The 25,364-nt window shown below is 35.0% G+C and overlaps 2 protein-coding genes across 5 annotated transcripts in view; one reads left to right on the top strand and one right to left on the bottom strand.

Moving 5' to 3' along the window:
• The window catches only part of NT5DC1 (5'-nucleotidase domain containing 1), a 124,455-nt gene that overhangs the window by 83,083 nt on the left and 16,008 nt on the right, over window positions 1-25,364 (bottom strand). For 3 of the 4 annotated variants that reach the window (XM_081294920.1, XM_081294921.1, XM_081294918.1), the window contains exon 6: window positions 25,243-25,327. In XM_081294920.1, the coding sequence (XP_081151046.1) occupies window positions 25,243-25,327 (85 nt within the window). The remainder of the gene's footprint in view (window positions 1-25,242; window positions 25,328-25,364) is intronic. The other variant, XM_081294919.1, reaches the window with a different exon arrangement.
• On the top strand, window positions 16,934-23,166 carry COL10A1 (collagen type X alpha 1 chain; the record flags this gene model as incomplete). Its single annotated transcript, XM_081294917.1, has 2 exons — window positions 16,934-17,087; window positions 21,278-23,166. The coding sequence occupies 2 exons, from the start codon at window positions 16,934-16,936 to the stop codon at window positions 23,164-23,166; spliced, it is 2,043 nt and encodes a 680-aa protein (XP_081151043.1).

Raw genomic sequence — 25,364 nt, 5'->3', positions numbered from 1 at the left:
TATCTAAATCAACTTATATAATGATTAAATGTGAATGCTGTATATATGACACATAATTTTTGTAGTATTCCCAAATTCACATTTGATTATCACAAGATAAATAATACTACAAGACTCTCCAGCTTCCCAACTTTGATATTCTATTAAATCATAATATCTGACAAAAAAAGAGTGAATAATCTCAGATAAAAATAAATTTACCAAGTACTGCCAGATTAATGCCTCAATCTCTAAAAGCAAAAGTACCTAAAAGTCACTCTCATCCAGCTACTCCTCTCCATTTCCACTAACCCATCTAATCTAAGACATCATTTTCTTATCCTGACCATTGACTCCCTCATTATGTTCTCCATAATGCAGTCTGGAGTTATCTTTTTGAAACACTCATCTACAAAACTCCTTCAAGTTTTGGCCTCTTGTTGCCTTTGTAAAAGATCAGCCTCTATGACGGGGCCAATAAAACTACACAATCCAGCTCTTATACTCTTAAGTCTCAATGCACACAGTCCACATGCCTCTCTTCTGCTGGAGGCAAGCATCAAAGAGAGATAATACATAGAATAATGTCATACCAAATGCCAACACATGCAACTATACCTACCTGTGTGTGTGTTGTGGGGTGGGGCAGGAACTATAGATAAAAAGCTTGAGTCCTAATCCTGATTCTTTGTGTAATTCAAATTCCTTATCTCAATTTCTTTACCTCTAAAGAAAGGGGACTGCTTAGAAAGACCTCAATTTGAATCTTCAAGCTCTGATTCCATAACTTTCAATACTTACTGTACATGGAGATTTCAGATTCAAAGGTTCTACCTTAAACCTCCACAAGGATTTGTTACATCAACATTAACTTCAACTTTTTCTTTTTAATTCAGCATCTGCAGTAGGCATTTGGGCTCTTTTGGAAAATAACTATTTCACCAAAATCTAGATACCCTTTTGACAGCTGTCCTTTGATTCACCTTTGTTAAAAGCAACAGTGCTATGTACTTCACTATTCAAATACCACACTGTTTTGAAAGCTCCATCTCAGACTCAACTTATTTATTCTACTAAAGAAGCCCTTGAATAGGTCAGTGTTCTGTTAATACTGGCGTGGAAATAATTTAGAGATTATAATCCTAAAAATTCAGAGTCAGTTCAGTAAAGACATAATGTCTATTTGATTTCCTGTCTCACATACTGGGAAGAAGCATAAGTAAGTATATAGAAATGGCTTACAATACTCTGAAATTTCACAGTGAGAAAAATAGACACAAGCTATTAATTATGAAAAAAAATTCTTAATTAAAAAATTTTTAAGTCACCAAGTAATTTGTGTTGAATTTACTAATAATATCATCTCACCTTCAAATTCAAAACCAAATGTATAATTACCCTCTAATGTCCTGCCTAGCAAAATAAACTTTGAGAACTTTATTGACTTAACGTCCACTGCATTTATACATGGATTATATACCTGTCCTATAACAAAGAAAAATTTATGACATGTGAAATAAGTTAAAAATTCAAACACTTAGAAAAAATATGTGAAAAATGGTCAATTCCCATCTCTTAAATGTTTAGTATGTTTTAGTGATAAAAAAGACACAAAGAATTGGCTCCATAGAATATATTTTAACTTATAAATCAGTGTCATGCAATATTTATTTATTGAAAATGTTTCTTAGGCTAGATCCTTATTATTCTTTCATTTTGATTTGCTTATGGAAATAACTGCCTATAAAATCAATCACTCAAAATATAGTTTAAAAAAGTCAGTATACTAAAGTATATCTCAGTATTAAACATTACTTGGCTCAATTGCTTCTTTCCATAAAGTAAAATGAGAAAAACAAAAAATTCCTCAAAAAACCATTTTAGTTATTAATGAGTCTGGTATATGAACTATTCAATTTCCTTTTTCTTCCCTAACAAAAAAACAATACAATGAAAAAATACATATAACACATTAATACTACATATAACACAATAATACTTCTATTAATTAAATGTCCACATTTCCTGAGTACAATGAAAATCAATATTCACAACAATGATCGCAAGCAAAAAATGTAAATTAAGTATAATTGTAGGGTTACTGTTACTGTTATCTATAACTATATTCATATCCACCAAAGAGGAGGCAATCTTTGAATGGTGTGTTCTGTAAATTGCAATAAAAACAAATGGCTACTTTCTTTTTCAAAAAATTATTAAAAATGTCATATTTTTGGAATATAATATAATTCTATAACCCAAAGAGAGTTCATTCAGTCATTTTGAGTGAGGCAACTCCAATTATTTATTTATTTATGTCACATAGCTTCAGAGAAATTCCTTCTCCTTCCCTTAAGCTGAACTGAGAGGATAAGGCAAGATCAAGTCCATCTAGTAATCTAAAATCAACACTTGATGCCATCTACTCAAAAAGTACACAGTCAACATTTTTCTTTATCTTAGATAATGTTTTATTTGATTGATTCCTTTAATCACATACTAGACTCAAATCTCAGATTACCTACATTTCCTTATCCTATCCCAGGGACTCTCTTTGCCTCATATTCTGCCCACCACACAAAATACAAAAGTTTTTTTTTATTATTGGTACTAACTGAAAAAACATGATCAACAAGTCAGGACATGGAACATGTGGCTGGTAAGTGTGCTCATGTTAACCAATGGGGAAGAAGAGGACATCCCTCTCTACTGTGCCACTCCCAGAAGTACATAGGGGAAAACATCTGTCTGATACAGTGCACTGTGGAAAAGCTAGACTGCATACCAAATTAAAATAATTACCAAACAAACACAAAACTCTAGGCAATTGTCCACTGTTCTCAGATAACCATCACAGAAATGTTAAGAGAAGTTGAAAAGGTACAAAAAGTTCTACTTGATTTGTTTACAAATAAAAATTTTCAGCTCAGCCACACAATTATTGATAAAGATGAAATAGTATCTAACTAAGAGACAGGACTGCTAAAAAACTAAAAATAATAAGTTTAAAATGAAAACGGTTATTTTTATATTTTATTAAGGGTGAGAAATGTAAATCTGATTTTTAGATCACTTAGAATAATTTAAAGAAAGGTATAGAATACTGAGTGGATTATGTAACATGATAAATAAATAATTATTAGGTAAGAAATGAAGAGAAAATAATCTCAAGAATAAACCATAAATTTATAACAGCAAGACTTCTAATAAAATGACAAAGAATCTACTTTAATATCTTAAAGTGAAGCTTATGGATCTCTCATTAAACAATGATATCACCAAGGTCTTTATTAAGGGGTAATATAAGACCAGAGAAAGTTTTTCATTTTGAAAAGCAGCGTTTCTTTTTTAATCATTGATTGCTATTTTTTTTTTTTTTAGAATTTCATAGCAAAGAAGTATTGAACTCAGAAAAGATGATGTTGATAAGCCAGATATCTTGTGGTGCATTCTTTTAACTATATCTCATCTTTCTGAACAAATTCATTTAGAGACATTTAATAGTAAGCAATTATCAACTGTCCTCCATAACACAACACTTTGTAGAGCAAGAGGGAGAATTTAAAGAGCAAGAGGGATAATTTTAATCCATTATAACATCTCAAACATATAGTTTCCATGTTCTATAACTTTGCTGACATATTTAAACACATTCCTTTTCTTATGTGTCAATCTGATTAAACCTATGACAGGTGCATTCATTTATCCTGAGAATATTTTAACACCATGGTCCAACGGAATCTTTTTTCCTTAGGTTACCTCTCCATCACTGGCAACAGTTTCCAAAAAGTTTTACAGAGGACAGTCAATGCCATTAGACTAAGAGCACTTGTTTGAAAAAGTTTCCTTCTAACTACGTGCAGAACAGCGGCTTCATTCTCCATCCTGTGTATTTGCCAATGGGATGGGGTGAAGGAGCTCGGAGTCATCAGGGACAAATACCACTGGCTTGCCACTCCTGGTTTACTTTATGCTATCACACCCTTCCCTTAAGGACTATATTAATGGTGTGAAGTCTAAAAAACAGTTGTCCCCAAGTCTGGAGTGGATTACAAATAAACTCTAAGAGTCCATTTACTAGTTTATTGGAAGTCAAGGTTAATTTAAATACACCCAAATATTTGAGTTCTAAACTTAGAATTGTTTTAAAAATAATATAGAAAACCAGGAAAAACAAATTCAATAAATATATTTAGCAGCTCAGTATATGTGAATGAAAATTGATGTTCTCCTTTAAGTTTATATTTAATATTCAATTTCATACTTTCTATTAAAATAAGAATTTCAGTTACATAAAATCCCAGGAAATCCATATTTCTGAATGGAAAATGGCTGATACAACTGATTATCCTTATTATAAAAATACAAATGTCCATATTTATTTGATAATGACAAAGATCATAATAAAAAGCTCCCAATCTGTTTGTTTTTCTCAAATTATAAAAAGGTTTAAGTAATTTTAACCACTTCTGAATATTTATAGAAGGTTATAAATATCTTACTAATTGTTCTAGATTAATATCTATTAGAGAAAATCAAGTGTTACTATAAATTCAGCAATGTTAAGATAAATGACACATTATTATTATTATCATTGATGTTACTGGGGATTAAATCCAGGGCTGTCTTCAGTCCAATTTTTATTTTGAAGACAAGGTCTCACTAAGTTGTTGAGACTGGAACTAAATTTGTGATCCTTCCACCTGAGATTCTAAAGTTGCTGGGATTACAGGAATGTGCCAGTGCCCAGCTTAGTATTAATCTTTATTTGATTACAGTGAAAATGAATTTATCATAGTTAATTTTATAAATAAATTACTTATTTTCTGGGCTTATAAAATGGTCACTTATCTTAAAAAATTATAAATCAAATGCTCTAATATGTAGTACAGCAAAATGTTGAATTAACAGCAATAAAAGTTAATATACAGATGGTCCCAGATTTACAGTGGTTAAACATTCAACTTCTTACTTTTGAAGGTCCAAAAGTAATATGCATTTAATAGAAACTCTACTTTGAATTTTGATCTTTCCCCCAGCTAGTGAAATGCAATTCAATCCTTTCTTGTGATTCTGGGCAGTGGCAAAGAGCCACAGGTCCCAGTCAGCCACTCAGTATTCTACCATGTACTATGCAACTAAGCTATAATGTTCAGTGAGTTAGGTACATTTTTGACTTATGATATTTAAAATTACAATGGCATTATCAGGATATAATCCCACTGTAAGTCAAGGGCATATGCATATACAACAGAATATTGTTTAGCCTTAAACTGAAGGAAACCCTGGGTCTGGGGTTGCGGCTCAGTGGTACAGCGCTCACCTAGCATGTGCCAGGCCCTGGGTTTGATACTTAGCACCATGTAAAAAATAAATAAAATAAAGATATTATGTCCGACTACAACTAAAAAAGAAATATTAAAAAATGAAGGAAATCCTGTCATTTTTTTATAATATGCATGAACCTGCAGGACATTATGCTAAGGGAAATAAGCAATGCACAGAAACACAAATATTGCTTGATTTCACTTGTATGTGGATTCTAAAGAAGTCTAACTCAGAAGCGAAAGCAGAATGGTGTTTGCCAGTGGCTGGAAGGTGAGGGAATGGAGAGATGTTGATCAGAGTACAAAGTTTTAGATATGTAGGATAAGTAAGTGAAGTAGAGTCAAGGTACAATATGGTGACTATAGTGAATAATACTTCATTAACAGGAGGACCTCTGCATCAGTGGGTTTTGAGTTCATATATTCAACTAACCATGGATCAAAAACATTCAGGAAAAAAAGTCCCTGGATACGTCTAAATGCTTCTTCTTGTCATGATTCTCAAAACAATACAGTTTAACAATTCATGGGGGTGGGGGTAAGATCCTGGACCCAATCTCCTAATGCTACAGAGAGACAACTGTTATGTTTTAAATTTATTAAAAGAATAGATCTTAAGGGCTGTGGTTGTGGCTCAGTGGTAGAGAGCTCACCTGGCCTGTGTGAGACTGGGTTCAATCCTCAGCACCACATAAAAATAAAATAAAATTATTGTGTCTACGTAAAACTAAGAGAGAGAGAGAGAGAGAGAGAGAGAGAGAGAGAGAGAGAGAGAGAGAGAGAGAGAGATTGATCTTCAACACATTTACTAACACAAATGGGAACTACATGAACTACATGATGGATACGTTAATTAGCTTCACTAAAGTAATCATTTCACAAAGTGCACATATACTCAAGTATCCCACTGTATACAGTAAGTATATACAATTTTTATCAGTTATGCCTTGATAAAGTAGAATTTTTTTTAACTTTTGTTGTTGTTGTCAATGGACCTTTATTTTATTTATTTACATGTGTGGTGCTGAGAATCGAACCCAGAGCCTCACATATGCTAGGCAAGCGCTCTACCACTGAGCCACAATCCAGCCCCTAGAAAAATATTTCTAAAAGTATATTTGTAAAAACATGACTGGGACAAGTATTCTGCTGCACAGGCTAGCATGCCTGAAGCATATCTGAAGCAAAAACAAACAAAAAATGAAAACCAAAACCCCCCTTTTTAAAAATCAAATTAAGTATATTGAAGTCAGGATAAATATTCAATATAAGCTAAAAAATAATTTGGTAATATAAGTTATATTATTAAGTAAAAAAAATGACAGGTTACCTAAGATTTTTAGTTCTGTCCAAATATACCTTTGCTGAATAATAGGCAGAAGCTGGGGCTCTGCCACTGTTATCTAGAAGACTTTCAAGGAGTAACAAAAAATGGGGTATGACATGAAAATAGAAGAGAGATTAGTGGAACAGAGGAAGGGGATAGAAGGGAAGGGATGGGAAAAGAGAAGAATGGTGGAATGCAATTGACCAGGCTATGTTATGTACATACATGTAGGTACAACAATAAATTTTATCTTTATGTGTATTTATAGAACACTAATTAAAAAAAAAAACTACAAATACACATAGAGAAGACCAGTAGAGTAAAGGAAGGGGAATGTGCAAAGGAGGGAAGGAAAGGGGAAGTACTGGGGATTGAGTAGAGCAGATTATATTCCATGCTTATATCATTATGCCATAAAGAAACCCAATATTATTTATGACTATGACACACTATTAAAAAAGAAATTAAAATAGAAAATTCATTTAAAAATGGGGTATGGGTACCAAGGACAAAATTTAAATATCATTTTCTGGTACTAATATTTATATCTCCTACCATAATAATGTTCATTTTTTGGTGATACTAAATGCAGTTCTCAAATTTTTCATCTCAAAAACCCGAATGCTCTAAAATGTATGATTGATACTCACCTTGCAAATAATAACCCTTTAAAGATTAAACATTTCCATTTGGGTGAGAAGAGGGGAGCACAAAAGAATCAATAAATGCTATTCATTAGTTTATGAGACCATTTTTATTTCCTGGGATATAACACCTGCTTAACCACTAAGGAGCTGAATGAACTGATGTACCAATAAGTATATGAGGTTAAGAATGGAAGTAAAAATTGGAAAATTAAGCACAGACATGTCTAAAAAGATATTCATTGCTCTCAGATTGTATAGTTCAGGTTTCTAAGACAGTCCTCTGTTCTTCCTTTTAACTCCATCTTAGCCCTCAATCTATACCTACTCTCTGACATCTAGACCTCTACCATCCTTGAGAAGATCTGACTTGGGAAATTTAACTCTGAAATTCTCAACCATTAGTTAAAAGAATAATTTAAGACACCCAGTCATTAGAAAAGCAGCTGCAGTTATTTTACTTTGTGAAAACTGCTTTTGGAAACAGTTTTTGACACTGGGGCCTCTATAATAATTCAATTTTTGTAAGATAAGACACAGTGAAAAGACTCAGACCCATTCCAGTGCCTTGCAAAAGTCTACACACTTGTGTGCCCACAAACATGAGGGGAATTACCAACACTCAATAAGTACTGGAATCTGATCTTCTAAAGCTCTTAGTTCCTTCATTTAGCAATATTTAAGAGGCTTCTGCTTGGTAACAGACACTGTCTGTGGAGAATGGAGTTTCAATGGTAAGAAATCAATAATCTTTGAATTATATTCAGGAAAAAAAATAAAGTATGAAAGCATGCCACTTCATGCTTAGGGAGACAGGTTCATGCAGACACAAAAGAAAGCCAGAGCAAAGGCCATAAGAGACTGTTTAGTGTGTGTTTCCTCCATGAGACTGAGATCATCAATAGCAGGGTGTGCTCCTGCCCTGGGTTCCCAGCATCTATCACGACTGGCATACTGCAGAGGGTCAAAAGAGTTTGGAGAACATTTGAGAAGTACTGGTACTATAAAAAGATTCAAATATAATGTCTTCTTCCTTATCAGCATGGTCCTTAGACTCATGCATATTTATTGAGCACCTGTAGGCATTGCTCTACCACTTCACATGTATTTTCTTTCAACTTTCAAAGTCCCTATTGGTTAAAGTAACAGAAGACAGGATAACATTATACACTGCATGCCTACTATTTGAACCTTATTGGTATTAGAACTGGAAAGTTATTTTGACTCTTAAGTAATTAAAGATAACTGATAGAATAACTAAAAGAAGGTCAACAGGGGAAAATATTACTATTAATAATCATTATATCTCTATGTTATATAAGTTTTATTTTCTGTATTCTCTAAATAGCAATTATGTTTAAAATCTGAAAGAAAGTGAGCAGACATTTACAGATGTACCAATGAAGAAACCAGGTGCAAGAAGGCCAGGTGACCTGCCCAGAGTCTCTGATGGGTCAGAGGCCAAAGCCACAGATGATAGGAAGAGCAGACACCCAGCACCTGTCCACATGAGGGGTGGAGGTCCATGAGTCAGGTAACAAAGTTGTTGATCAAAGGCTAAGCAGACAATGCATTATTTAAACTAAAAGCCCTGGGTTGTTTTTAATTGTTAACATTAGTAAGCTAAACAGTTGTATAAGCATGTCTCCAGGATGGTCCATGATCCTACCCAACCCTTACGGGTACTTCATACCCTATAGATACTTCTCTATCCTACAAGGCCTTTGTATCCTATCAGTGGTGATTGTGAAGTTGTTCTTAAGTATGATAATAAAGAGAGGAGCAAAGAGATTCAAAGACAGAGTGCTACCCTGTACCTTCTCTAACACTTTAACTCCATCTCATTTCTCCTTCCATTTTAGCGGAGACTACATGCAAAGACTGAACTGCACATGCAAACAGAGTAAGAGAATGGCAGAGAAACCACTGGCCAAAATCCTTGAAGGTTTGGGGTCAAGGGGCCAAGAAGCCCTATATTTTTAACTCAGCTAGGTTAACTGTGGAAAGAAAGTGATGTCACTAAATGGCAGACAAAAAAAAAAAAAAAAAAAAACATGCACTCTTTAAGTAGTGTTTGATTTATGTGTAGTAAAAAATAGAATATAAAGCCCTTGTTCAAATTTTTAAAATGACTCTCAGTTTTTCTTGACCTGACCTGAAGTTTCCGGGGTTTTCATAAACACCTGTTTTCACACAGGAATTTCTCTTTCCAAGCCCTCAGCAGGTATCTAACCACTAAACCACATCAAACTATTTACGTGAACAAATCACTTCTGGCATCTCGCTTCTGTCAGAGCACCTACAAATATCCTTTTACAGTTTTTTTCGAAAGGAATGAGGTACAGCACAGTGGTGGTGGAAGCTAAGGGTCTTGGAGTGCCCTAACTGAACTTCGGGCCACTTCTGCTATTTCTACTGCTAAAAGGATGATGGATCAGAGAAACAGAAAGTCAGTGTCCTGCTGGACACAGGGATGAACACACAAGCTTAGTTCTGGCATTTTCCCTCAGTGGGCTGTCTCACCAACAGATCCTCACTTCAGAAATTTAACTCAATTAAACATTAGGGATGAAAACATGCATAACAGAGAAACCAGTTTTCCCCAGCTGATGAATAAAATGAGTGATCTAGATGACCTTTAACACCCTTTATCATTCTTAGCTTATGAAAGAAGAAGAATATTCTCAATCAAAATTTTATGAACCTTAAAAGAAAATTTTGAATGTAAAAAAAATCCTCAGAAGTAAATTAAAAAGATAAATTGAAACTGGAAAAATATGTGCCCACTATATCACAGAGCAGAGATTTAGATTCCTAAGCTACAGAACACTTTTAGGAAAAGTGTGTTAGAGATATAGTCTTAATTATACGAAAAGATGCTCAACCAAGATTTTTGTAAAAAGAATAAAAATTAAACTAAATTGAGATTGCAATTTTTACCCCTAAGGTGGGCAAAAATCTAAAAGTTCACCCAAATCTGAACAACATATCCAGTTGGTATGGCTGAAGAAAAGCAGGCAGCCTCATATATTGCTGGTAGAAATAAAAAATAACACATCTAAGGAAAGAAACATACTGATACCTAACAAAACCATATATCTACTTGCTGATCCACAAATTCTAATTCTAAGGATGTCTTCCAAAGATATTCAGACAAAAAGCTTACATAAACAAAGTTTTTCACCGTAAAAATACTTGAATTAGCAAAGGTCAGAAAATAATAGAGATGAATACCAATTAGGCAATGGTTGAGAAAACTATGGTACATCCATACAATGTAGTGTTATGAAGCTGTAAAAAAAGAACACAGACCATCTTTATATAATCTTATGCAATGATTCCCAAGATAAACTGTTACACAGAAGCAGCAAAATAAAGTATGCATAGATGCCATTTACCTAAGAAATAAGGATGAAATAAAAATGTGAAATATTTTAATAGTAAGATAAATTAAACCCATTTTTCCTATTTTTTATTGGTACATTATCATTATACACAATATTGGGATTGTTACTTATTTGTGCATGCACATAACATAATTTGATCTATTTAATTTCCCAGAATCTCCTCCTTTTCTCCCCTCCTCCTCCCTCCCCATGGTCCCCTTCCTCTCATCCCTGGTGTCCCTTCTATTTTTCATTTAAACACACACACACACACATTAATAAAACAAATAAAAAAACAGTTATATAACCTATAGAATGAAGGTTTTGAAACACAGGGTAGACAGGAGTGGAGGAAGAGGAGGAGAAGGAGGAGGAAAAGAAGAAGAGGAGGAGGAGGAGGAGGAATGGAGGAGGAGGGGTGGAGGAGGAATGGAGGAGGAGAAGGTGGAGGAGGAGGAGGAGTAACAGAAGCTAGACTACTCTGAAATTTTCTTACTTTATAAATCTGACCTAGGAAATATGCAATGTATGCTGGAGCTGGCACGTACTGGTTCTTGGTAAATATTCAGGTGCTTTGTAAGCCAGGTATCTTAACATGGTAGCTTCAAATTGGCCATGGTGGTAGTATTTATACAACAGAAATCAGCAGGCCATCTTCCTCACCCCCAAGGTGGATGTTAAACATTTATCAGCACATCACAGGAAATGCAAATATGTTAGCAAAGTATAAAAGAAAATCAAAGTTGAAAAGAAAATCCCTAAACCCTGAAAGCAAAATGAAATAAACCTAATGATGAACCGAGTGGTTAGCATCTATTTTGAAATAAGCCATTTCAAGTGACATTGAAATACAGTAGTTTGACTACACAGCTTTTGCAAAAATACTAAAGAGAATCATAAAAGTAATCAGTTTAAAAGTTGAACTAATTTTAATGATGATGTGAATGTTGGTATAGATATTCAGAACAACTAGGAACATGATGGAATAAAGTGAATGTATGCTTTATTATCATGAGAATTGGGATCCTCTGGGTGGGGCTATGGACATATGCACACAAGTTCAGGGTCACTAAGAAAAAACTCTGGTCCTGAATGTGAATTAGATATATCAGAATAATGGCATGATATCTTTTACATTTAGTTAACACTGTAAGCATGAATTTCTTGGCTCTGTGCACTGAAAACCTAGAAACTATAGTCAACCCGCGAGCAGGGTGCATCCCTGAGACTCAAACAGCCAGACACCCATACTGTGGTTTTTACTTCTATTTCCAACTAACAGAAGTAAGACTCTGTGGAGAAATGTCTTACTACAGATCTGGGCCAGGAAAAGTACAAAATACTGGAAGAAAAGAAGTTATAAAAATTACTAGGGCTCAGGAGCAATCTGAAGAGGCTCTTACTGGCCAAAGATGGGGAAAAACATCTGAATATATATATATATTCACACACACACACACACACACACACACACACACACACACACACTGTAACTCAGGATAAATATATATAAAATAATTCAGGATAACCATAGTTGAACAGAGTGTTTTTTAATAGAAACAAAAAAGGAAGAATGATAAAATTAGAATATCACCATCTTATAACTTATAATAAGTATAAGTAATTAGACTTAGTAACACCAGAGAACCAGCAACAAAGGGCCCTCCCAATAGAAATATACCAAACCACACTCTCTAAATTGGTAAAATATTCTTGCCAAAAGCATTTGTGTGTGTATGTGTATGTGTGTTTCAAACCTCAATGAGAGCAACACTGTATGTCTAACTATCAATCAGCAGAGGAGCAAATTAAATGACAACAATATCCAGATTGCAGGAAATTGCCCAAGACAGATAACCCAGCTTTTCAACGAATAAGTTGCAAAGGGGGAAAAAAAAAAAAGAGATGCAGGTAAGAAACCTAGATAAAGGGGATATATCAGTTGATGGCAATTAAGGAAACCTGATTTAAACAAATAACAAATCAATTTTTTTTTCTTATAGTGCTGGGGACTAAACCTAGGGCTTTGTGAATACAAGGCAAGCACTCTACCAACTGAGCTATACTCCGTCCAATAAATCGATTCTTTAAAAATATATATGTGTATATATATAAAATATACATGTACATATCTATGTATATGTTTGTGTATATATACATGTCTATAAGTCTATATAGGTATATGCCATACATACAACAGATAACTGGGGAAATGTGATGGACTAAAGCATTGATGATATTAGAAAATGATTAATTTTTTAGATATAATGAATATTCTATTTTAAAGAAAAGGCGTTTTTAGTCTCTGGAGAAATATATTGAAATATCCACTGGTGAATCAGTATAACATAAGCGATTTGTTTCAAAATTTGAGAGGGGATGAATAGAAGGTAGACTGAGTTGAGATTAGTTTAAAATGATTGACTGGAACACAGGCATTCATTAGATGCAGTATCCTCACTTGTAGGTAAGACCAAAATTTCCTATAATAAAGTTTAAAAAATGAGCACAAACAACAAAAAGGTAAATAACTAATATTAATAATCTGGTAATTATACCATATCAACATCCCAACATTAGGAGTAGATCATGATTGCCTAAGGAGTTTTTGCAAAATTGAGTTTCTGAACCACTACTATCTTCATGAACTCCAAAGATTGAACAAATTGTGTCATACTCCTCAGGACTGCGAGAATGGGAAAAAGAGGTTGAGAACATTGTGTAAACACCTTAGGGCATACACACTATTCGTCCAATATTTATCCCAATGCCTGACACTTAAGAGGTACTCAAGAAATATTTGATGAACTCATGAATGACCTAGGGATATACAAATGAGCAGACAAACTTAATAGCAGGTATAAATGCTCAATGTGCAAAAATATCACCCATAGTTGATTTAAACATCACTAAGAAGAAAATTGGTTTTACAAAGCAAGACTCTTTCAATGGAATGAGTTTCCTTCATAAAGCCACAGACTAGTCACTTCTTAAAGCTCCAAGTAAACACCAAGAATAAAAATAGTTTTAAATACACAATTGGGTGGGGTGTGGCTAGTAAATATTCTGATTCTACAATCTGTTTTGCACAAGAAGTGCTTCTTATGTGACTAACAAAGCAAACAGTAGTCAGATTTTGTGTGCTGAAATAAATACACTATTTGTAAAAAGGGTTGAACGTCCAAGGCTTACCAACGAAGACACCACATTTCCCAAAGCTAAAGGGGAATATAGAATGACAAATACCCACATATATTTACATATCCCCAAAACATACAACCACCTAGTATGATTTTTTTTTTCTTTTTGTCAATCGAAAGAGAGCCAAGTCTACCATATGACCATGGGGAACAAACTTGAGTGCAAGAAAAATCCAATTTTAAATCTTAAAGGAGCTTAGACACCACCTCGTTCAAACTTCTATTTGTTAATGAAGAGACAGACATCAAGAAAGTTTAAGGTATAAAGTTCTGAAAATAGAGTACCACAGTGAACAAATGGTCTACACAGGTGCAAAGTGCTAGGTATGTAGGGCTGGGAATCCATCTTCTAAATGTTCACAGGAATAATATCAAATGGTATTATAAAAACGTGCCTCTGTGTGTGTGCATGCATGCACTTAACCATATATACACACAAAATACTAAAATATGCACACATTTCTAATAATTCCTTTCAAAACAAATTCTTCAGCCTAGCTCTGAAAAGCACCTTATAATCTTATCTACTTTGTCAAATCTTGTCCAAATAAACCGTAAACAAATGGAAGACAGCTGTTTTCTTTCACTTATCTTTTGTAGTTTCTTACAGATGTAGCCGAGTTCATATAATTAAAAAACCATTCCATATAACTTCCAAATGATGAGACTGATTAAAATAAACTATCCAATTGCCAATAACCTAAATTAATATAAAAGCCATATTTCAGCCAGGCGTGATGGTGCAGGAGGATTACAAGTTTAAAGCTAGCCTGAGCAAAAGTGAGGTGCTAAGCAACTCAGTGAGACCCTATCTCCAAATAAAATACAAAATAGGCCTGGGGATGTGGCTTAAGGGTCAAGTGCCCCTGAGTTCAATCCCTAGTACCTGCCCCCCCCCAAAGCCATATTTCATGTATATCTGCATATTGCATAAAGACATGCATGACAATGTAGATTTTTTTAATGTGCAATCAACAAATGTTTAAGTGAGAAAAGAAAGAGAGAACACTGTAAATGAGTTTTGTATTTACATTTTTGCAAAGTAGCATACAAGGCTTTATTTAAATACCACAGGAAACTGCCTGCAGGGGAGGAGTGAGGGAAAAGGAAGAGGGAAAAAAACCATTATTTCAATCACACATCAATCCTCAACCCCACTACTTCAATTCTAGGGAGATACCAAAAATTATCTATTCTGTATCTGGAATTTTTCTTCTCATCTCATTTATCTGTAAAGTTGACTGGACTTGGATCCAAAATGACAAAATTAAATATGATGCTAAATTTGGTCTCTGAACTTCCTGTCTTTATTAGATGTTGTAGGATCCTGAAAACTGATTTTAAGAGTCTCTAATATTGTTAAAGAGAATACTAACTAGTAAAGTTGACAATGATGATGTTTATTTCCACCTTTGGGGGAAAAATGTTTTTAATTGAGATGATACAAGATCCCTGAAGGAAATTGCGATGTAAGCCAAGAGTATTTTTAAAAAGCTAAAAGCAAAGTTTGAGGATTTTTTTTTTATTTCTGAAATGAACACAGCAGCCCCATGTAAATAAATGTAATATGAGATTAAACATAATATAAGTTAAGGACTCTTGCAAACTTTACTCCAACTCTAAAGTAAAATCCAAATTTAAGCAAGAATATCTGAGTCCATATCCAGAACAAAGTGTATTATTGGGAATAAAGAATCTAAATTCTTCAGAAAGAATATATTGCTAACTCTACTAGCAAATTCACAAATATCCTGCATTTGACTGAAAATTTTTAAATATTTAAAATGAAGAAATTAAAAAATTTTAATGTTATTACTTTAAATTTCTTTTACTAACTTCTGAAGACTTACACTAAAAGCCTTAAATGCAAAAAAAAACAGCATACCCACAATTTCACCATTTTATTTTTTTCTCTCAAGCCCATAAATATATAAGAATTGAGCTAAGCTATGTTTATAAAAATTTAGGAACATTAATGGATACATTGGTGGCTTTATATAATAATTCAAGAATTTAGATGATGGTTTAAATCCACATCCTCCTCCAAAAGAGTTCTTCCCCTATTTTTATATATTACCAAATATTTTCAAACAAACAACACAATAATGTGCTTTTCAAAAATAATAAGGGGGAATCATCATTCCAACATGAACTAACATTAGAGTAAAAATTTCTAAAATAAAATTACAGAAAAATGGGTATGGTTAAAACTATTAATATGTATTTAAGACAAAGAGTTTATTTTTCAATAAGAAAACAAGAAAAAATAGAGGCCAACCTGATTTTTGTATGCCTGTCTAATAGAACTTTCCACCATAATTAGTGCTTCCCACCTCTGAGGGGAGGGGCTTAAGCTCAGAGTAACCTCAGGCAGTGAGAGGAAGACTGTATAAATACCTAAGGGCAACTTTGGAGAGGGCATCTTCTGCACTGCCTACCTGAGCAGAGGAGGCTTCAGAAAGCCACCCAGACACTAGCTCCAGAACTTCCAGCACCCAGGTAAGTCTATGGACTGAGGGTCATTGTAAAATTCCATGTTAGTCGGCTTGAAAAGAAGCAAGTTAATATTGAAGTAAGTTAATTCTTTGGGGTCCTTGTGCATTATTTTAAAAAATGGCTTTCTACTAAAACATACTCAGAGAGGTTTACTTGTATATAAAATATAAGTCTATATAAAATAATCCCAATAAAAACCATACTGTACAAACTTATCCTAATCTGCATTTCAATGTATTTAGAAACTACTAGATATTTCAGGATATGTTTAAGATCCAGAATGACTTAATATAGTTGTCTACTGATGATTTATTTATGTTTATTTGTAAATCACTTTATTTTTACTTGATTACTTGAATATAGCTTCCCCAAATAAATATGATATACATTCACAGAACTAAATAATTATCTCTCATTAATTTATGGAATATATTGAAATTTTTATAAAGGACTGTGTTAAAAAGCAGTTAGTTAAATAAAGAATTCCAACTGTGCAATGTTAGAAAAATGAAACAGGTCAATACAAAGCTATATGAAATAATTCTTTTCTGTTTTCCAGAATCCACCTGAGAATATGCTGCCACAAATCGCCCTTTTGCTGCTAATGTCCTTGAATTTGGTTCATGGAGTGTTTTATGCTGAGCGATACCAAACACCCACTGGCATAAAAGGCCCACCACCCAACACCAAGACCCAGTTCTTCATTCCCTACACCATAAAGAGTAAAGGTAAATTGAATTGCATATTTTGCTCTAGTAACTAGCTGGCTGCTGCTTTCTACAATCTTAATGATGATATCTTTAACAAAATGCTTTCAACTCTGGTATTATCTATTGAAAATTCCTAAATTAGTCCAAATTACAACAAAATAATTTGTGAATGAAGAACAAAACTCCTTGTACAATAAATATAACAGAAAAATATTAAAGACTTTTAATACATGAAGTTTCTTCCCTAGAATGATACTTTTGTACAAATAACTATCTATAATCCAAATATAATAATTCAACCAAAAGTAATTAAATTTAAAATATTTAAAAATAATTACACAAAGAGAATAGAAGGCTAATATATCTAAATACTTACACACATTTACTTTTTTAATTTAATGTTTTTTAGTTGTAAATGGACACAATACCTTTATTTCACTTATTTACTTTTATGTGGTGCTAAAGATTGAACCCAATGCCTCAGGCATGCTAGGCAAGTGCTCAACCACTGAGCAACAGTTCTAACCACACATTTACTTTTAAAACACGTTCAACTAGTCTACAAATATACACAATAAGTTTCAATAAGCTAAACAGGCAAATGAAGTAGCAATCCTCATAGCTATTTATATATCCCATATAGTTTAGTGGTTAAATGCACAGTACTAGCTGTGTGACCTCAGGTAAGTTATTTTTCCTCCCTGTGCCTTAGTTTCCTCATTTGTAAAACAAGAAGGAGCGATTGATCTCTAAGGGCTTCCGTGAAGGTTATCAAGAGAGTTAATACCTGTCAGGTGCCTTATGTTTCACTATTACTACAATACTAATAAACTACTAATAGTACTTCTAGTTCTGATTACTACTTTACTGGCATAGTCTTAGATAAATTTTAACTTTCCTCTTGAATCTATTCCTCATCTGTATGGCTTTCTCTGCTACTGGGAAGAACAATGAGATAATATATATATATATATATATATATATATATATATACATATATATAAAATACTAAGAAATCCTCAAAGAGCAATGACAAGGCCTTATCCTCACTGATTCTACTCGACAGCATCTAATACAAACTGCCTAGAAAACATCAACTGGACAATATAAACTGATTTCAGGCTTCAGGTTCCCTTTCCACAATATTTTTTTTCATTTTAGTTATATATTCTGTCCTGTACATAAAGCTAAAGCCATTTGTAATAAACTTTAAATAATATGTTTTGGGGAACAACCAATTTAAACAAATGGCCTTGTTGAGAAGAAAGATGAAACAGAGTATTTCATGAAAGGAAGCCTAATATTTAAAAACAGAGGCACAACAGATATTATTGAATGTATTAAAATATAAATAAATTAAGAGAAAGAAAAAGCCAGGAAAGAAAGAGTAAAAGATAAGGACATGCTACCTCACTTGAAGCAACAAATGTGATGTGAAATGCTATGACAGGCAACAATGGGTTCAGTACTCTCTCTGATCACAAATTCAGACTCCTAAATACCTTACCAAAATCATAATAAACAATCTTGAATTAAAAATAAAATGCACCATTGTAGAAAGTTAAACCTATTTCTATCTTCCCACCTTAATGTACTTGAACATCCTGGCTATTTTTGTAGAACAAATGAAAACATCTTGTTAAATAAGAATTTCAGAAGCTATCCTTTAACATTAATCCTCCTTGGTCTCTTCTTGATAACATAAGACAGAAAATCAAACGTATCATCATCCACATGGCAGGCACTAATGTATTACAAGAAAATGTTAAGCTGATAACAGAAATTCAGAATTCATATGTAATTCCTAGGCACATATGTTCAGCACAGGCTAAAAGAGGATCCCATTAAAACACTACTAAATCATGCTGCAGAGGATTCTACAGCTGCTAGGCAGACACAGGTAACACATTCTGACACAACCAACCACTATTTCAGTTTGTGGACATTTAAGAAACTTATTAGTAGGTTGTCACTTTTCCTTAAGGATGGTGCCACCCTAATCTTGTTTTTTCAGCTTGCAAGCTACAAACAGGGGCTCCAGAGATTCAATAGAAGTCAAATTCTGTCTTACACCAAGAGGTTTAGAACCATTAGGGCAACATTTCAAGTAACACAGATCACCCTGTTATTGGAGTTCTGGCCTTAAAAGGTGCCCAATACGATCATTTTCAATAAGATATGATATGTTTTACCTCTTTTAGCAGTGCAACAGATTTCTAGTTGGACAATTATTTCGGTATGAACATGATCCTTATAGCCAGATTCTGAAGCAAACCCCTAACAAATATAGTCTGCATTACAAATGCTATTTTATTCCAAACCATTAAGAAATCCCTTACCTATTCTACTTGTAATATACTAAATCCAGTTTTACATATAAATCCATCATGAACATGTACTAAAGTCAGTGAATGAAATGTGTGTTAATATATGGAAATGTCCATAAATTAATTTCTCATATAAATCTTTTTCCTGTTGTAAGTTTCTGAAAGTCCATGGGAAAAGCTATGTTTGAATGTCTGAAAACTGAAATATAACTAATTACTACAAATACAAAAGTTCCTAAATCTAAAACAAATATCTTCCTATTTCAGCATATTTAGTTCAATTATTTATTCTATATTTTATATAGGTCAAATGCTTTTTAAATCTCAGGAACACCTCTACAGCTCTACCTAATAGAAATTAGTACCTACTCTTGGCTAACTATTTTTTATATAGCAGTCAATTAATGAGAGGTTTTTTTTTCAATTTTAATATGTTTATGTACTGACAGCTAATGATTCAAGGGAATTAATACTCCAAAATGCTTTTAAAGGCAATTTACAATTCTTTTCAATTCATTTGATAATAGCCTGCATTTTGAGTTTTTAAGTTATTAAAGATTTAAGATTTAAGTCCACTATTTTTTTTTAAACAAATGTGACTCAAAAGTCACAGCTATAGGACTAGGGACTTATTAGCTCAGTGATAGAGCACTTGCTCAGCACACATGAGGCCCTGGGTTTAATACTCCACATTGCCCCCCCCCCAAAAAAAAAAGTCAGGCCATAAATGATTTTCAGGATTTAAGCAACCTATCCAACTAATATTACATCATTAAGTCAATATTACTATGAACAGTTTTTCAACAACCTAAGAATCTAAATAATAAGTTGGCATCTTATGTTTCTGAACATAAACAGAAAACAATTTTAATACAAATTCTGTAGTAAATATTAAAAATCACATGCAACTTTATGTCATCTTGGCTAACTATTTAAGAATTTCCCTGATAAAAGAAGAAAATTTTATGTAGATGATTAGGAAGATTAATGTCAAAAGACTAATGTGGTAACACTTCCCTAATGCCTGCAGTGCCCTGCTACAACCCACCTTTGAGTGACCAAAATAGCCTGGGATACCTCTTAAAAGCTCTTGTTATGTAGTCACTCATTTCACTCTAGGATTGAATCCTCCATAGGACACAACTTGTGCTTTCCCACATTTGTGGCCTTTTCACATCACAGGTACTAAATAAGTGATCACTGAGTTTAAGTTTAGCCCATCAGAAGTTAAACCAATAGCTTTATAAAATCAAACAACATTAATTTGCACTTAGATAAACACTTTAATCCTATTTTATGTACTTACCCATTATATCTGATTAACTAATTCTTTGTTTCAATTAAGTCCATAAGGAAAAGAATAAAAAAACACAATATATTCTGAAGTTTAAAAAAAATCAGCCTAAATCTGAAGTATTCAGCAGGGTGTGGCAGATGTAAATTAGAATTAATTCCATTACTCATTTATGTCTTCCAGGATAGCTTTTGTGAGGGAAAAATCTTTACAGCTCTATAAATTTTTCTTATTTATTCTCCACTTGTCTTTCTCTTCCTTTTCTGTCAAATATCTTTTTTTCTTACCTATGTAGATGATTTTTCCAAAATAAATGTGAAAAATTGTCCACCTTACTCTTATTCTGAAGAAATCTTCAATGTCAACTTATCTTAGATCATCAGGTTATGAAGAAAGTGGTAGCCATGGAAAACTCTCTCTTTAGCAGTAATTTTAAAACACTATAAAATGAATCATCCAGACCTATTTAAGCTTGGTCTAAGACTAGTATGGAATGAATGACATCGCACCGCCCTGTCCTGTTTGACATTTTGAGAAACACTGATCAACTTTAATGTTACTAATCATAATACTGGTGTGTCTTTTAGGTGTAGCAGTAAGAGGTGAGCAAGGTATTCCTGGCCCACCAGGCCCTGCAGGACCTCGAGGGCACCCAGGTCCTTCTGGACCACCAGGAAAACCAGGCTATGGAAGTCCTGGACTCCAGGGAGAGCCAGGGTTGCCAGGACCACCAGGACCATCAGCTACCGGGAAACCAGGTGTGCCAGGACTCCCAGGAAAACCAGGGGAGAGAGGACCATACGGACCAAAAGGAGAAGTTGGACCGGCTGGTTTACCAGGACCACGGGGACCACCGGGGCCTCCTGGAATCCCTGGCCCAGCTGGAATTTCTGTGCCAGGAAAACCTGGACAACAAGGACCTGTAGGTGCCCCAGGACCCAGGGGCTTTCCTGGAGAAAAGGGTGTGCCAGGAGTCCCTGGTGTAAATGGACCGAAAGGAGAAACAGGGTATGGTGCTCCTGGCCGCCCAGGTGAGAGGGGCCTTCCAGGCTCTCAGGGTCCCATGGGACCACCTGGCCCTCCTGGAGTAGGAAAAAGAGGTGAAAATGGGTTTCCAGGACAGCCAGGCACCAAAGGTGATCGGGGTTTTCCAGGAGAAAGGGGACTGGCTGGCCCACCAGGTCCCCAAGGTCCTCCTGGAGAACGAGGACCAGAAGGCATTGGAAAGCCAGGAGCTGCTGGGGCTCCAGGTCAGCCAGGGATTCCAGGGGCAAAAGGTCACCCTGGGGCTCCAGGAATAGCTGGGCCACCAGGAGCTCCAGGCTTTGGGAAACCTGGTTTACCTGGTCTGAAGGGACAAAGAGGACCTGTTGGCCTTCCAGGGGGTCCAGGTGCCAAAGGGGAACAGGGGCCAGCAGGTCATCCTGGGGAGCCAGGTCTGACTGGACCTCCTGGAAATATGGGACCCCAAGGACCAAAAGGCATCCCAGGCAACCATGGTCTCCCAGGCCCTAAGGGTGAGACAGGGCCAGTTGGGCCTGCAGGACAACCTGGAGCCAGAGGAACAAGGGGTTCTCCCGGCTTAGATGGAAAACCAGGGTACCCAGGAGAACCAGGTCTCAGTGGTCCCAAGGGTAATCCAGGGTTACCAGGCCCAAAAGGTGACCCTGGAATGGTAGGACCTCCTGGTCTTCCAGGCCCTGTAGGCCCAGCAGGAGCTAAGGGAGTGCCTGGACACAATGGTGAGGCTGGTCCAAGAGGGGCTCCTGGAATACCAGGTACCAGAGGTCCCATTGGGCCACCAGGTATCCCAGGATTCCCTGGATCTAAAGGTGATCCTGGAAATCCAGGTCCTCCTGGTCCAGCTGGCATAGCAACTAAGGGCCTCAATGGACCCACTGGACCACCAGGGCCTCCAGGTCCAAGAGGCCATGATGGACAGCCCGGTCTCCCAGGGCCTCCAGGACCCCCTGGGCCCCCAGGCCAAGCAGTCATGCCAGAGGGCTTTATAAAGGCAGGACAAAGGCCCAGTCTTTCTGGGATGCCTCTTGTTAGTGCCAACCAGGGAGTAACAGGAATGCCTGTGTCTGCTTTTACTGTTATTCTCTCCAAAGCCTATCCAGCAATAGGTGCTCCCATCCCATTTGATAAGATTTTGTATAACAGGCAACAGCATTATGACCCAAGAACTGGAATCTTTACCTGTAGGATACCAGGAATATACTATTTCTCCTACCATGTGCATGTGAAAGGGACTCATGTTTGGGTAGGTCTATATAAGAATGGCACCCCCATAATGTACACCTATGATGAGTATACCAAAGGCTACCTGGATCAGGCTTCAGGGAGCGCCATAATCGATCTCACAGAAAATGACCAGGTGTGGCTCCAGCTGCCTAATGCCGAGTCAAATGGCCTGTACTCCTCTGAGTATGTCCATTCCTCCTTCTCAGGATTCTTAGTGGCTCCCATGTGAGTACATTCTCATGGAGCTAACTAAATCTTCTGCTTGGAAAGGTGTTCCCTAACTCCATCCCACCCCATAAAACGCATACAGAGGTAGGCTGAAAATAATACAATTTTAATTTTCCAAAATACACATTTGAATTTTTAGACCAACTAATTTTCCCCTGGTAAATATAAGCAGCAATGGTAAATATGTGAAGATCCTCATGAGTTTCTAGTCAGCAATCCTAAGCCTCTTAAGAGATTTTCTGTGAACTCCTTCAATATTTAAAAATTTCTGCTGTTAAAACAAATTATCACACATAAATACCCAGAAATAGGCTTCTAAATTACATTAAATTTGGTTTCAGAAACTTAGCATTTCTTTTTAAAATAGCTTTATTCTAACAACTAATATGAGAGCTTTTAGGAAACATTTGGGAGGTATCACATAACTTAATAGAACTTAAATACTTGAATACTGAAATTCAAGACACTGTATACCCTAAGCTATTTCAGATGGTGCATTATATAAGGCTTATATGGCCCCTTTCATTAAGATTGATTCAAATATATAGGTGCATGTATGCTTTTTTGAAGCTCTCATAAGAAATCAAAATATTGTGCTAAAATGAAGGTGCTTTCGTTATGAACTTTTCAAACTTTTTTGGGATTGCAGAAGAGATTTTTAAATACCCAGTAAAACCTGGAACAGGTGTCTGACCTATTCTTATTTATTTAACACAAGCAATTGATTTGATTTGATCCCTTAACTGAGTCTTATGTAATATCATTGTGTGGGTTTAAATAACATTGGCAAATGGATCTTGTGCTTCTTATTCTGATGAAATTATAATTAATGTCAAGCATTTCAAAATCTGCTAGAAATGAAAAGACATTATTTATTTATGCTCTGTACTGTATTTTTATATTATTGTTTAAAACTTTTAAGCTGTGCATCACTAAAGCACAAAATATTTAATCTACTCATTTACAAAGCAATAAAATAACATTAAAAGATTTTTATGCTGAATTTACTTGAAAGTAACAATTTGCTATTTCATCCATGCTTTTAAGGCTATTCATTTTACAAAGTTAATGAAGAGAAAAACAATAAAGTAATATGCAGCTTTTATGATTGTTATCAATTATGTCCCTCTACTGAAGATGGGCATTCCATATCCCCAGAACTCAAAGCAGATTGAGAAGAGGCACCCACAAAACCACGTGAGGCCTAGAAGCCAGGGTCAAGGGCTAATAAGTGGGCACAGAGAAGTGACAAAAGTCACCCCAAGGTAGAGCTTCTTTTCTGGGAGGCAAAGTGACAGGTGTCAGAGAAATATATAATTTGAAAAAATATTCTGCAATTACTATTTATTGCCTTGGCATGTTTTTTAGTCATAATACTTAAAATTATTTTGATGGCTTGATTTATATTGAAAGGAAGGCAAGCAATTTTTATATGTCAATCCAAAGGCAAGGATTTTAAGATGAAAAACACTGCTCTTCAGCATCCATCAGCCCACTAGTTGAATCAGGGCAGTCTGTTTCTAGTCACTGGGATGAAGTCATCTATTTATTCCTTAGAATTAGTCTTTGAGTAATGTGAGCAAATGTTCAAATGAAAACATAAAACCCCAGGCTCAAGGCTGGCCGAACCCCATTCTGGCCCCACCACTACTGTTCCTTAAGCAACAAGTATGGAATTTCCACTGGCAGATACTTTGCCCACCCATCTATAACTACTATGTTAAAGGTTGCAGGCATTACCAATCCTCACTCCCAAGCCAGAACACAGCAAAACTGGAATATTTCGTTCTAGGGAATGCACGGAACAACTCAATGTAAAAGAACAGCATAACGAAAGCACCTACATTTTAGCACAATACTGGCAGGCATATGAAAGATACTTGAATATTGGCAATTATGACCAAGAAACAGACATGAATAAAAGAACCTCTTAAAACTAGAACTAACTTCACAGCAATATTTAAGATCAAATTAAATCCTCACTAAGGAGCATAGGAAAAGAGACGACTTCTATCTAATTCAGTAGACACACAGTATTTAACAAACATGTATCAGAAAGCCTCTCTTTGTTACTTACCCTTAAAAGCTGACATTTTAAAATTGTGTTGTATACCAGCAACTATATCCTTCCAAAAATCAAATGTTTTTTGATCACTGTTCTGCTAAAAAAAAAAAAAATTCCATATGTAACAAATACAA

This window comes from Spermophilus citellus (assembly GCF_964194105.1).
Source record: "Spermophilus citellus genome assembly, chromosome: 5".
NCBI classification, from domain to species: Eukaryota; Metazoa; Chordata; class Mammalia; order Rodentia; family Sciuridae; genus Spermophilus; species Spermophilus citellus.
Note: the sequence above shows the minus strand (reverse complement) of the source record. Positions and strands in the feature narration are given on the sequence as shown.